At 37.3% G+C, this 13,728-nt stretch overlaps 1 protein-coding gene across 8 annotated transcripts in view; it reads left to right on the forward strand.

The window, feature by feature from the left end:
* The window catches only part of KYNU (kynureninase), a 185,527-nt gene that overhangs the window by 91,159 nt on the left and 80,640 nt on the right, over positions 1-13,728 (forward strand). For all 8 annotated transcript variants that reach the window (XR_010122796.1, XM_063647431.1, XM_054477777.2 and 5 more), the window contains 4 exons: positions 6,986-7,047; positions 8,379-8,450; positions 9,811-9,885; positions 12,796-12,942. Coding sequence is in view for 7 of the 8 variants with exons in the window: in XM_063647431.1 (XP_063503501.1) it covers positions 6,986-7,047; positions 8,379-8,450; positions 9,811-9,885; positions 12,796-12,942 (356 nt within the window). In the remaining variant the exon portion in view is untranslated. The remainder of the gene's footprint in view (positions 1-6,985; positions 7,048-8,378; positions 8,451-9,810; positions 9,886-12,795; positions 12,943-13,728) is intronic.

Here is a 13,728-nt window from a genome sequence, read left to right on the forward strand (position 1 = left end):
TGCTCTTCAAAGTTTCTTGTATCATTGGGTCCTCCAAGTCAGGCCTGGATGCCTCTTTATTTACAGAGAGTAGTTGCCTCTCTTTTCTCAATTGAAATGACCAGATTTTTAAGATCTAATAATTGTTTCCACCAAAGAAATCATCAATAAAAGGATCTGCATTTCATGATACACAAGTGCACCTGGACCCTATGCAGGGAGTGGCACTGGCCACTGGTCACTGCCTGGTCACTGCCTGGCTCCTACCCTGGTCACTGCCTGGCTCCTATGCTATGTACTCCTCTTCCTGGGACCTGTGTCTGCCTTGAACTTCTAAGTTTCTTTCCTTAAACCTTATGAGCCAACCTGTGCTCGTTTCACACTTGTCTTTTACATCTTCCTCACCTCTGTCAGGCTTCAAAGAATTGAAGAGAATTGGGGCCTTGCTCTGGTTTAGGCTTTGGCTTAATGGAATGTTGGGGCTGGTTTGATCATCTGACCAGATCACTCAAACTTTCTCCATATCAGCAATAAGGCTTGTATTAGTCTGTTTTTAGCTGCTGATAAAGACATACCCAAGACTGGGCAATTTACAAAGGAAAGAAGTTTAATGGAGAACTCATAGTTGCACGTAGCTGGGGAAGCCTCATGACAGTGGCAGAAGGTAAGGAGGAGAGAGTCACATCTTATGTGGATGGCGACAGGCAAAGAGATAGCTTGTGTAGGGAAACTCCCCTTTTTTAAACCATCAGATCTCATGAGACTTATTTACTATCAGGAGGACAGCACAGGAAAGACCTGCCCTCATAATTCAATTACTTCCCACCAGATCGTCCCTCCCACAACATGTGGGAATTCAAGATGAGAATCGGGTGGGGACACAACCAAACCATATCACTCCACTTTGGCCCCTCCCAAATCTCATGTCCTCACATTTCAAAACCAGTCATGCCTTTCCAACAGTCCCCCAAAGTCTTAACTCATTTCAGCATTAACTCAAAAGTCCACAGTCCAAAGTCTCATCTGAGACAAGGAAGGTCCCTTCTGCCTATGATCCTGTAAGATAAATGGCAAGTTAATTATTTCTTAAATACAATGGAGGTACAGGCACTGGGTAAATACAACTGTTCAAAATGGGAGAAATTGGCCAAAACAAAGGGGCTACAGGCCCCTTGCAAGTCCAAAATCCAGTGGGGCAGTCAAATCTTAAAGCTCTGAAATGATCTTTGATTCCATGTCTTGCATCTGGGTCATGCTATGTAAGAGGTGGGTTCCCATGTGGTCTTGGGCAGCTCCACCCCTGTGGCTTTGCAGGGTACAGCCTCACTCCCAGCTGCCTTCATGGGCTGGTGTTGAGTGTCTGTGGCTTTTCTGGGCGCATGGTGCAAGCTGTCAGTGGATCTACCACTCTGGGGACTGGAGGACAGTGGGCCTCTTCTCACAGCTCCACTAGGTGGTGTCCCAGTAGGGACTCTGTGTGGGGGCTGCCACCCCACATTTCCCTTCTGCACTGCCCTAGCAGAGGTTCTCCATGAGGACCCCACCTCTACAGCAAACTTCTGCCTGGACATCCAGGCATTTCCATACATCTTCTGAAATCTTAGGCAGAGGTTCCCAAACCTTGACTTCTGTGCACTCACAAGCTCAACACCACGTGGAAGCTGCCAAGGCTTGAGGCTTGCACCCTTTGAAGCCACAGACTGAGCTGTACCTTGGCCCCTTTCAGCCATGGCTGGAGTGGCTGGGACTCAGGGCACCAAGTCCCTAGTCTGTACACTGCAGGCAGGCTCTGGGTCCCACCCATGAAACCACTTTTTCCTCCTAGCCCTCTGGGCTTGTGATGGGAGGAGCTGCCATGAAGACCTCTGACATGCCCTGGAGACATTTTCCCCATTGTCTTGGGGATTAACATTCTGCTCCTCGTTACTTATGCAAATTTCTGCAGCTACCTTGAATTTCTCCTCAGAAATTTGGATTTTCTTTTCTATCATGTTGTCACGCTGCAAATTTTCCACACTTTTATGCTCTGTTTCTCTTTTAAAATGGAATGCCTTTAACAGTACCCAAGTCACATCTTGAATGCTTTGCTGCTCAGAAATTTCTTCCACCAGATACCCTAAATAATCCCTCTCAAGTTCAAAGTTCCACAAATTTCTAGGGCAGGGGCAGAATGTTGCCAGTCTCTTTGCTAAAACATAACAAGAGTCACCTTTGCTCCAGTTCCCAACAAGTTCCTTATCTCCATCTGAGACTACCTCAGCCTGGATTTCATTGTCCATATCATTATCAGCATTTTGGTCAAAGCCATTTGACAAGTTTCTAGGAAGTTCCAAACTTTCCCACATTTTCCTCTCGTTGTGAGCCCTCCAAACCATACCAACCTCTGCATGTTACCCAGTTCCAAAGTTGCTTCCAAATTTATGGGTATCTTTTCAGCAATGTCCCATTCTACTGTTACTAATTTACTGTATTAGTCTGTTTTCATGCTACTGATAAAGACATACCTGAGACTGGGCAATTTACAAAAGAAAGAGGTTTAGCGGAGAACTCACAGTTCCACATGACTGGGGAAGCCTCACAATCATGGCAGAAGGCAAGGAGGAGCAAATCACATCTTACATGGATGGCAGGAGGCAAAGAGAGAGCTTGTGTAGGGAAACTCCCATTTTTAAAACCATCAGATCTCATGAGACTTATTCACTATCAGGAGGACAGCACAGGAAAGACCTGCCCCCATGATTACGTCCCCCCAGGTCCCTCCCACAATACATGGGAATTCAAGATGAGATTTGAGTGGGAACACATCCAAACCATATCAAGGCTGTTGGTCTTTCTTATCATTCTTGTGTTCCCTGAAGTAGCAATTTTAACTTCTTTCAAGAACATTTTCTTTATATTTACAACTTAGCTGTTTGGCACAAGAGACCTAGCTTTCAGCCTACCTCTGCTTTTGACATGTCTTCCTCACTAAGCTTAATCATGTCCAGCTTTTGATTTAAAGTGACAGGCATGTGACACTTCCTTTCACTTGAACACTTAAAGGCCATTGTAGGGTTATTGATTGGCTTATTTTCAATGTTGAGTCTCAGGGAACAGGGAGGCTGGAGAAGTGGGAGAGAAATGGGGAAAGGGCTGATCAGTGGAGTGGTCAGAACACACAACGTTTATTAAGTTCTCTGTCTTATATGAATGTGGTTTGTAGCATGCCAAAATAATTACAGTATTAATATCAAAGATCATTGATCACAGAAATAATAATAATAAAGTTTGAAATATTGCAAGAATTATCAAAATGTGATACAGAGACATGAGGTAAGCACATTCTTTTGGAAAAATGGCACTGATAGGATCAGTTGATGGAGGGTTGCCACAGACCTACAGTTTGTTTTAAAAACAAACAAACAAAAGGCCAGGTGTGGTGGCCTATGTCTATAATCCCCTTGGCACTTTGGGAGTTCAAGGCAGGAAGATAGCCTGAGCTCAGGAGTTTGAGACTAGCCTGGACATGGTAAAACCCTGTCTCTACCAAAAACACAAAAAATTAGCTGGATGTCGTGTAACTGAGGTAGAAGGATTGTTTGACCTTGGGAGGCAGAGTTTGCAGTGAGCTGTGATCATGCCTCTGTACTCCAACCTGAATGACAAAATAAAACAAAAAACAATGAAGTGAAGAGCAATGAAACAAAGTATGCCTGTACACTAAATATCAGTCTGTTGTAGCTCTTTGATGTTAAGAACACTAAATTCTTTAGTGCCTTTAGGTCATATTTGTAGTAAACACTTCTGTTAATGTTTTGAAACTTTACTATTTGCACCACCCCCAGTTATAAGTGTACACGTTCTTGCATGTTGGACTAACTCTGTCCTTGGATAAAGGTCAGTAGCAGATGAAGATTGCATTTTGTGATGTGCTCAGTTAAGTTTAATTTAAAGTGGTCCATTGTACAATAATGTTTGTATATGTGTACAGAAAAATTGTTCAAATCAGGAAGGGATTATTTACAAAGAATTGGCCCAAGTGTGAGGAGGCCATTGAAAGTGAGATGAGGGAAGCTCTATACCAAGCGTAAGTGTAGTTTAATTCTGCCCAGCACATCTGGAGGGGAACATGTGTGTAGGCGCATCACATTCCCAAGCCAGAAAAATTTTAGGTGATTCAAAATGAACACTGTATTGTTTGGAGAACCAAAATGTCCAGGAATCTGTATTGTGTTTTATTTGTTTGTTTTTGTTTTTTGAGACAGAATCTCCCTCTGTCATTCTGGCTGGAGTGCACTGCTACCTCTCCTGACCCGCCACCTTCCCCAGGCTCCAGCGATCCTCCAACTCAGCCTTCCAAGTAGCTGGTAACACGGGCATGCACCACCACATCCAGCTGTTTTTTGTATTTTTAGTAGAGACAGGGTCTCACCATGTTGCCCAGGCTTGTCTTGAACTCCTGAGCTCAAACCATCAACCCATCTTGCCCTCCCAAAGTGTTGGGATTACAGATGTAAGCCATCACGCCCAGCCTATATCCAAATTTTCTTTTTTCATTTATGTTTTTCTTTTTCTTTTTATTTGTTTTCTTATTTCTTTCTTTGTTTTTGTTTTTGCTTTTTTTTAGATGCAGGTTCTCACTCTGTCACCCAGGCTAGAGTGTGGAGTACAGTGGTGCAATTTATAGTTCACTGAAACCTCAAGCACTCTTCCTGTCTCAGCCTCCAGAGTAGCTGGAACTATAGGAGCATGCCACTACACCTGACTAATTTTTAAAAACAGTTTGCAGAGACAGAATCTCACTATGTTGCCCAGGCCCATCTTGAACACTTGGGTTCAAGCATTCCTTCTGCCTCAGCCTACCATTATATCCATTTTAATCAGAATATAATATTTAAGCAAAAATGGAATGTCTGAGCTTCTACAGAAAGCCTCCTTTTTCCTGCCTCTTCCATTTCTTGATTTTATTTGTGATAATTATTTTTTCTTTTATTTTCTCCTCACCTTATTCTTTAAAATGCTTCTCTTTCTACTAATTTTGTATTTTTCTTCATATTACTTTTTCTTTCCTCCTTCCACTCACCCTGCCATTTTTTTTAAATAAATGGTTTTCCATAAAAATGTGTGCAAATAACAGGGAGTCAAGAGTAAGATCAAGTTACTTTAGATAGTGTTTATTTTGGAAATAGCAGTAAAAATTCACACTATAATTGTTCTGTGATCAACAGGTTTATGCAAACCTATCCCCCAAATCGGAGGACACTGAAAGGCCCAAGAAAGAGGCTGACAAATCCAGTTTCTCAGAAAGAAACATTTAATAGGGAGTGAGAAACAGAAGTCATGATGTCCTGGCAACTGGCAACAACAAGATTAGATAGTGAATCCCCCCGCACCATTACCCACCTCGTATGACTTATACGTAAAACATAGGGAAGGATTGTGTGGAACAATTGAAGTCAACCTCTCAGGGAAAGGCAAGAATGCTATGTGAATCTGCCTAAGGGCAGGATTTATGGTAGCAGTAGTTAAAATAGAAATCTTAAAGGCATTCCCAGAATAAGGGTTACCCAGAAGTCAACAAGGCAGATTAACACCCAATATAGAGTTGCTTTAGCCTCCACAATAATGTAGGGAAACAAATATAATGAAGATGGCAGTATTTTTTAAACCATATTTCAAAGAAATCTTGTCTTTGAAACATGGAGAAGGCATATGTCACTATATGCAACATAAGCTTATATTCATATCTTAGTATACCTAGGACAAATTTTATTTAGTTCTAGGAATATACAGTGAGATTTTTCTTATTGCCCCTTGACATTAGATATTATTCACCTTACAATGATCAGAGATATATCTTTTAACATCCACCACTTGTTCATCAACCTTGTCTGTCAAATGGAGAAATCTATGTGGCAAATGCAACAAGAAGTTTTCCTTGACCCAATAAAGATACAGGCCCTTCCTTAAATGGCTATGTTGAAATATAAATTCTTAAATTATATACTTATTTACATGGCTTCTCCCCTCTAGTGAACTTATCCTGGAATCTGTCTATTAGATTTATTCTATGTACTGTCTATTCTTTTAAAATGGGACTCTCTCAGAAATATCCCTCTGGATACAAAATGTAGGATTTGTATTATACATTTTCTCTAATATCTAGTTCAGCCTTAAAACATTAAGGTACACATCTCACTTTTCTCAGTGACAGTAAAGGGGCATAATTTCTATTACACAGGTCTAATTGCCTTGAAGAAACATCATAAGAACTCAAAACATGGGAGGTATTATTATTGTTGTGATTATGCTTTGAATTCTTAAGTAACCAATGTATTCTCTGTCTCTGGGTCTGTTTCTAGTGTCAAAACCCTTGTTAGGAAGAATTAGATCAGATTATATTAATAATTATGTAGTGGATATCTTACTTTTGCATATTTTCTCATCAGACAATACATGTCTATATTATCTTTTATCTCAGTGTGTATGAATAAATGTCAGAGCTATTTGGGTCATAATTTGCTATGCAGCTGTTTTGTCTTGTTATATATTTCACTGTAATAACAGTGAGTTATAATTCACAAAGTTTGCCTCCTTTTATAAAAGGTGCATTTTAATTTGATGTTAGAAACAACGAACTTTAAAAATGTAATTGGCCTTAATATCTTTTTAGATTCCTTTGAAGATATACTTACTACAAAAATATGCTCCTTGGGAATTTGACAATCGAGCTGATAATAGGATATATCATTTTTAGTTTACAGGCAAAAGCAAATGCTTCATTATTTTGTTGTTATTTACTACATCATAAAAGAAATATAATTTTAGCTAGCTATGTGCATCTAAGTCCAGATATCATTTGAGAAAATGAGTCAAGTGGGAAAACTTCCATTTCTTGTGATGACACATCAAATATGCCCTTATCTCTAAAGACATTAAGAATGATTGAGTGAAGCCTTCTTCTTTGTTTTTTCAGTATCTTTAGACATAACAGAAACATCTAAATTATGATATGTTTATTTTACAGGAGCCAATGAGAAAGAAATAGCCCTAATGAATGCTTTGACTGTAAATTTACATCTTCTAATGGTAAGTTTTCTTTCCCACTAATGTTTAGAACACATTCATTTACAGAATCTGATGTTTTTCTATCTTTAATTCATGAGCTTCTGGGGGTTTACTTATTTAAAAAGAAATTGTGAGGTTATTTTCATTTTTACTAGGAAATGCTGGACCATGATATAATAGCTTCTTCCTAATCATGGAAGAGTTGACTCTTGAGAAGAGCTTTAGAATAATGAACAGTTCTTGTCTGGGAAAATAAAGAATAAGAGCCATAATGGGTAAATAGGCAAAATGCATGCAAGCCTACAAAAGAGTGATGTACAATGCTAGCAAAGCACTGAGGTTTTTGGAAAGGCAATTTTCCAATGGCTTCAGCAGAGTGAGTTAGTGGATCAGTATACTTTTGTATATTAATATAGGTTAAAAAAGACTTGGAGAATTAAATTTTTAAAAAGGGGTCTAGTACCTTAAATGAGTTAATGTGTTTAAAGTACTTCTTACATCTTACTCAATAAACAGTTTTACCTTAAAGTGTCAAATCTATTATCTATTTGGGATATTGTGTTAATGGTGACTGCCCAATGCTTTGAAGAATCTTGACTTCATTTTTTTAAGTATGTTTTGGAAACATGTCTACAAGTTCAGATATCCCTGGATTTGACCCCCAGCTAAATTACATAACGCCTATTTGAGGTTGAAAAAGGCTTTTGACATCTCTAAGTCTTAGTATTTTCCTTTGTAAAAATGAGAAAAATAATATCTACCTCAAAGATCTGCATGAGAATTAAATGTAATAATATGTGAAAATTGCTTTAGTACCCTGGCCAGTGATCAACATTCAGTTAACAGTAGCTATCATCTTTGTTGTTATTATTGTCAATATCACTCTCTAGGAACTGTGTGGAGAAATGAAAAAGCTTCACTGAACAAATGAGCTACTATCAATACAAATAAGACATACATAGACCATAATATTTCAGTGTCATGCCATCAAAATTACCATGAAATGCTTTGGGAAGACAATTTTTCAATTAACATCTTTTTTTGTTGTTAATCATCGGACTTTAAGTTTCATCAATTAATATACAAGTAAAGTTTGAGGATTCATTATCTCATTCACATTTTCCCCTGAGTTTGCTGTTTCATTGATAAGCAAATTGAGCCAATATCTTCTTTCTGTTTGCATTTCACTGGAAACACGGCTAATTGAAAAGGTAGCCCTGACAAACACTTAAGATGTTGAGTTAATTAATGTCTTTAAAATACTGGAGATTATAAAATGAAAGTGTGACATAAAATGAACAAATGTATAAATTGTGTATTAATGCTTTCTCAATAAATCCATTTTATTACAGTTATCATTTTTTAAGCCTACGCCAAAACGATATAAAATTCTTCTAGAAGCCAAAGCCTTCCCTTCTGATCATGTAAGGACTTCTTCAAATTGTATTTATGTTCTTTCTACTCTTCCTAGAGCAGCGTATCATTTGCCTGACTTGAATGTTTACTCACTAGGCATTTCCAAGCAATCTTACAAAAAAAAAGATCTGTCAAATGCTTTTGATTAAATTTTTTAATAGATTATAGCTTTATTTCTTTTGTTAAAGTAAAACATGTGTTAAGGGAAGAGAGGATGGAATAGGAACATTGATTTATTAGTCTTTTTAAAGACATTGAGCAAACCACTGGTCTAAATCAAGTGCAGTTATAAATGTTTTATTCTTGTTGCTCTTTTATTTTATGAAATCAAATCAATACAAACCCCAGTGCTTAACCCTTTAGCTAAATAGAATAGGAATATAAACTTTTATTTGTCCAGTTTGTTTTCATAGCATGCTAGCATAAATGTTGGCCCATTATTATCAAAATATTATTTATTAGAGATTAAAAATATTTCTTGTGATTTACTAAAAAAAAAAGTCACTACTTTACTTGATGATGCGGTGTTTATTCTTACTTGATAAGAAATTTAATGGTTTCAGACACAAACACAAATAAAAGTACATTGTAAGGCTGGGCCCAGTGGCTCACTTCTGCAATCTCAACACTTCAGGAAACCAAGGCAGGAGGAACACTTGAGCCCAGGAGTTTGAGACCAGCCTGGGCAATACAGTGAGACCTCGTCTCTATAAAGTAAATAATAAATAAATAAATTAATTAATTTTAAAAGTACATTTTATATTTTAGTTTTGGTGTTAGAGAAACTATTTCTCTATATTATTGCTGTCTATTATTCTAGCCCTTGTAATTTTAGGGCAAGTAATTATGTCAAAAGGAATAAAACTCTAATATCTTACTAAAATGGATCAAAATCCTAATATCTACAAAACATTCCAGGTTGGTGTGGGGGCTTATCCGCATACATATCTGGTACTCTTAATGAAGTAAACTTCTTAATGCCTTTTTTTAGCTAACTTACTCTTCCTAGGGTAAGCCATTTCTGTATCCTATGTTCAAGCATGACAAGTCCCTACTATTCACTTTGCTTATTTTGCAAATTCTGGTTTGACTTGGATTAGATGAATTAATTTCTTATTCTAAAATCTCTTATAATTCCTTAAGTCAAGGAGATCCCTCTGTTTTCATCTATCTTAAAGAATGTTCAGAATTCTATATGTGAATTTTATTAAGTGGTTCTTCTCTGTTGTGTATTTTGTTTAGGTGTTTTAACCTTCACCTTGGATTTAATATAATAATATGCCCTTATTTTTACTTTATTATTTGTTATTTCAATGTACTTCTGTGCTCTCAGCTTGATTTGAGAAATACATCATCTTTCCTTTTCAGTATGCTATTGAGTCACAACTACAACTTCACGGACTTAACATTGAAGAAAGTATGCGGATGGTAAAGCCAAGAGAGGTATATGAGAAAGAAAGAAATATTCATCATGCTTTGTTCAGTATTGATTTTTTCTTCATTTTCCTCAAAAGTTTATTAAAATCTTCATTACTTTAATGGAACTTTCAAGAAAGCATGAAGGACCTATACTTCTGTTACTATTAGATCATTTTGCTTAAAATAGAGAATAACTCAGATTTGTATTTATTTTCATTTTTCAAGGGCTAGCCATATGGCAAGCAAACTATTTTTCTGTTAATACCGCTGGATTCTGCCATATTCTTCAATGGGATGGGAAAAGGGTGACAAATTTAGTATATCATTTTCTATTTCAAATGTCATGCCCATGGGTGCCATTAAAATCATGCTAAAGACCAGAATTATTTGTTGAAATGGAATCGTGACTATCTTTCATGTCCCCTCTTATTCTAAGTATCAAACATTTTCTTTGTGTTTAGACTAGGATAGTGGAGAAAGGGATGTGGTATAATGGGAAGAACTTGGGCTTTACAGTCTGGCTAATATTTCCAGTGAAATCTCAGACTCTCCAGTTTACTGGGTATGTGACTTTGGGAAAGTTACTTTATTCTCTGAGACTCCTTTATATTTAAACAGATAACAAAAGCATGTGTCTAATCAGGCATGACCTAAGATCTAAATGTGTACTTTACATTAATAGAGATATAAGGCTCACAGACTTTGACATTTAAACCCTGCAGCTTGTGTAATTTGTCACTAGGTGAATCATACAGAATAAATTTTAGGTTTCACATAAGATGCTCCTAGTCATTGTTTGGACAATTATTTCTTTCAACCCAGAATTGCTTTGAATAAATTAAAGATGTACTCTATTCACTTCCATTTGCCAACATGCAATAAATTAATGGAATAAAAAGTTCTCACATGAGAGGATATAAATTGAGAGGATATAAATTGTTAATTTCTAGCAAAAATGAATATAGCTGCTAATAATCACGTAAGTGACCAATATTGTAGAGTTTCATGAGTTACTCATAATCTTGGGACCACTGTTGAGCATTACCTAGAACAAGTCAACATGAGAGAGGGCTGTATCCTGTCATTGAGAAATGTATTTCTTATGTGCTTAATACTGATTTTTTAAGATATAAATTAAGTATTAGTATCTATAATATTTTCCTTACCACTTTATTGGAAATTATGGTGGGTAAGCCTTATTAGATTATTTTAAGAATAAAGAGTTTTGGATTGCCAAGTTATTAATTTTACTTACAATTAATGAAATTCTTTTCTTTATATAAAGTATACTTCACTTAATAATTCAGATATTTTAATAACAATCCCATTAATATTGAGATGCCAATTTTTATTGATGCCCATTTTGTAAACAAATTCCTGGCTTCTTCTAGTAGAGAGTGTACTTCACACCCACACACATACACACACTCACACACACACACACAGGTACTCTCTTAACATGGAGCAGAGTAATTGGCAAATACCAAGATAATTAAAAATTAAAAGTAAACTATAGGATAATATCTTAATGAGCTTCCCCCACATATTAATGTAATTAATGATGCATTGACCTCAAAATCATGTCAGACAGCACTGGAGAAAATTCATGGCTGGGTGCAGTGGCTCATGCCTGTAATCCCAGCACTTTGGGAGGTTGAGACAGGCAGACCACCTGAGGTCGGGAGTTCAAGACCAGCCTGACCAACATGGAGAAACCCCATCTCTACTAAAAATACAAAATTAGCCAGACGTGGTGGCACATGCCTGTAATCCCAGCTACTCGGGAGGCTGAGGCAGGAGAATCACTTGAACCCGGGAGGCAGAGGTTGTGGTGAGCCAAGATCGCACCATTGCACTCCAGCCTGGGCAACAAGAGTGAAGCTCCATCTCAAAAAAAAAAAAAAAAAATTACGAAAACTTCAGAATTGCCAGGATACAGGATACACGTAGGTACTTTGTATTTAACTAATTTTTTCAGCTCAAGTTGTTTGCAAGATCAAATCTAAATTCATTCACAACTTTTAGTAAGTAATCAATTATTAGTTGTAGTGGAAAGATATAAGGAAAAAACCCCTCTATTATAGTCAGTTTTATTGATATTTTTCTTCTTGTTTGGGTCTTGAGCTTTAGATTAGTTTGGAGGAGATTTTACTCTTAATCTAATAGAAGATATTGGCTAGGTAAAACTCAGATAAAAGATGTGTAAGTGTTATGTTTTCTTTGGTTTAGTTTAGTTTAGTTTTTTTTTTTTGAGACAGAGTCTTGCTCTGTCACCCAGGCTGGAGTGCAGTGGCACTATTCTCGTGCCTCGGCCACCCAAGTAGCTGGGATTACAAGCATGCACCACCACTCCTGGCTAATTTTTTTATTTTTAATAAAGACTGGGTTTCACCATGTTGGCCAAGCTGGTCTCGAACTCCTTACCTCAAGTGATCTGCCCACCTTGGCATCCCAAAGTGCCGGGATTACAGGCGTGAGCCGCCGCACCCGGCATGTTTTCTTTTTTTGGAAAAAATAACAGGATATTAGATTGATAAATGCAATACCAATTTCTGATAATTTATCTTGCTATATAATACTTCATGGACTTCTTGTACTTTGTGGTGTTTTATTAGTCAGGAATAAGGAGAAAACAACTTATAGCTGTGGAAATAGTACAATTTAATTTTTAAAAATTGGAGAATAAATCAAGCAATTAGGCTTTTGCAGATTTTCACTTTAACAACCACTATTTACTTAATTATCATTTCTTAATAATAAAAATTATGCTCAAATGCTGCTCTTATGCCAGATTTTTAAAGAACCTTAATCTTAAAAAAAAAAAATCTTCTATTTTATAACGCAAAAGAGCTCACGGTGAAATTTAGATCAGCAATATGAAATTACAAATTTATTATTATCCATATGACCTAACTTGTGCCTAACTTGATTTAGGGTGAAGAAACCTTAAGAACAGAGGATATCCTTGAAGTAATTGAGAAGGAAGGAGACTCAATTGCAGTGATCCTGTTCAGTGGCGTGCATTTTTACACTGGACAGCACTTTAATATTCCTGCCATCACAAAAGCTGGACAAGCGAAGGTATGCATGCCATTTACTTCTTCCCACATTACTCCAAACCTCACTCAACTTAAGAGTGTTCTAACTGCGTGACTTGTGACGTACTTTAGCTTGTGTCTGAGTAAAACTCTTTCAACAGTTAAAAAAAAAGAGTAAGCCTTGGGCCGGGTGCAGTGGCTCACGCCTCTAATCCCAGCACTTGGGAGGCTGAGGCAGGGGGATCACAAAGTCAGGAGTTTGAGACCAGCCTGACAAAAATGGTGAAACCCCATCTCTACTGAAAATACAAAAATTAGCTGGGCATGGTGGTGGGCACCTGTAATCCCAGCTATTCGGGAGGCTGAGGTAGGAGAGTCACTTGAACTCAGGCGGTGGAGGTTGCAGTGAGCCAAGATTGTGCCCCTGCACTCCAGCCTGGGCAACAGAGCAAGACTCCACCTCAAAAAAAAAAAAAAAAAAAAAAAAAAAAGAGTAAGCCTTACATTTTTAAAATAAAATCTGTATTCTTTTTTGCTTCAGGCATCTCTATTTAAACTGCTTTTTTTTTTTTTTTTTTTTTTTGCCACTTCTGTGGTCTCACCTCCTTAGTAGCAGCTGCTCTGTGCATTTACCTCTAGTCAGCAGGCCAGGCAAGCTGCAGGTGATGCCATTGGTACTCAGCTGGTCAGTCACCAGGAAGCAGACAAAATACTTAGGATAGGAACTACATGCTAGGTCTATTAAAAACTCAACTCGTACTTTGACATACTATAAATCATTCTAAATATAAATCAGTTTTCACTTAATGCTGAGTATCTAAAGATGAAG

This window comes from Pongo pygmaeus, chromosome 11, assembly GCF_028885625.2.
Source record: "Pongo pygmaeus isolate AG05252 chromosome 11, NHGRI_mPonPyg2-v2.0_pri, whole genome shotgun sequence".
Taxonomy (NCBI): domain Eukaryota; kingdom Metazoa; phylum Chordata; class Mammalia; order Primates; family Hominidae; genus Pongo; species Pongo pygmaeus.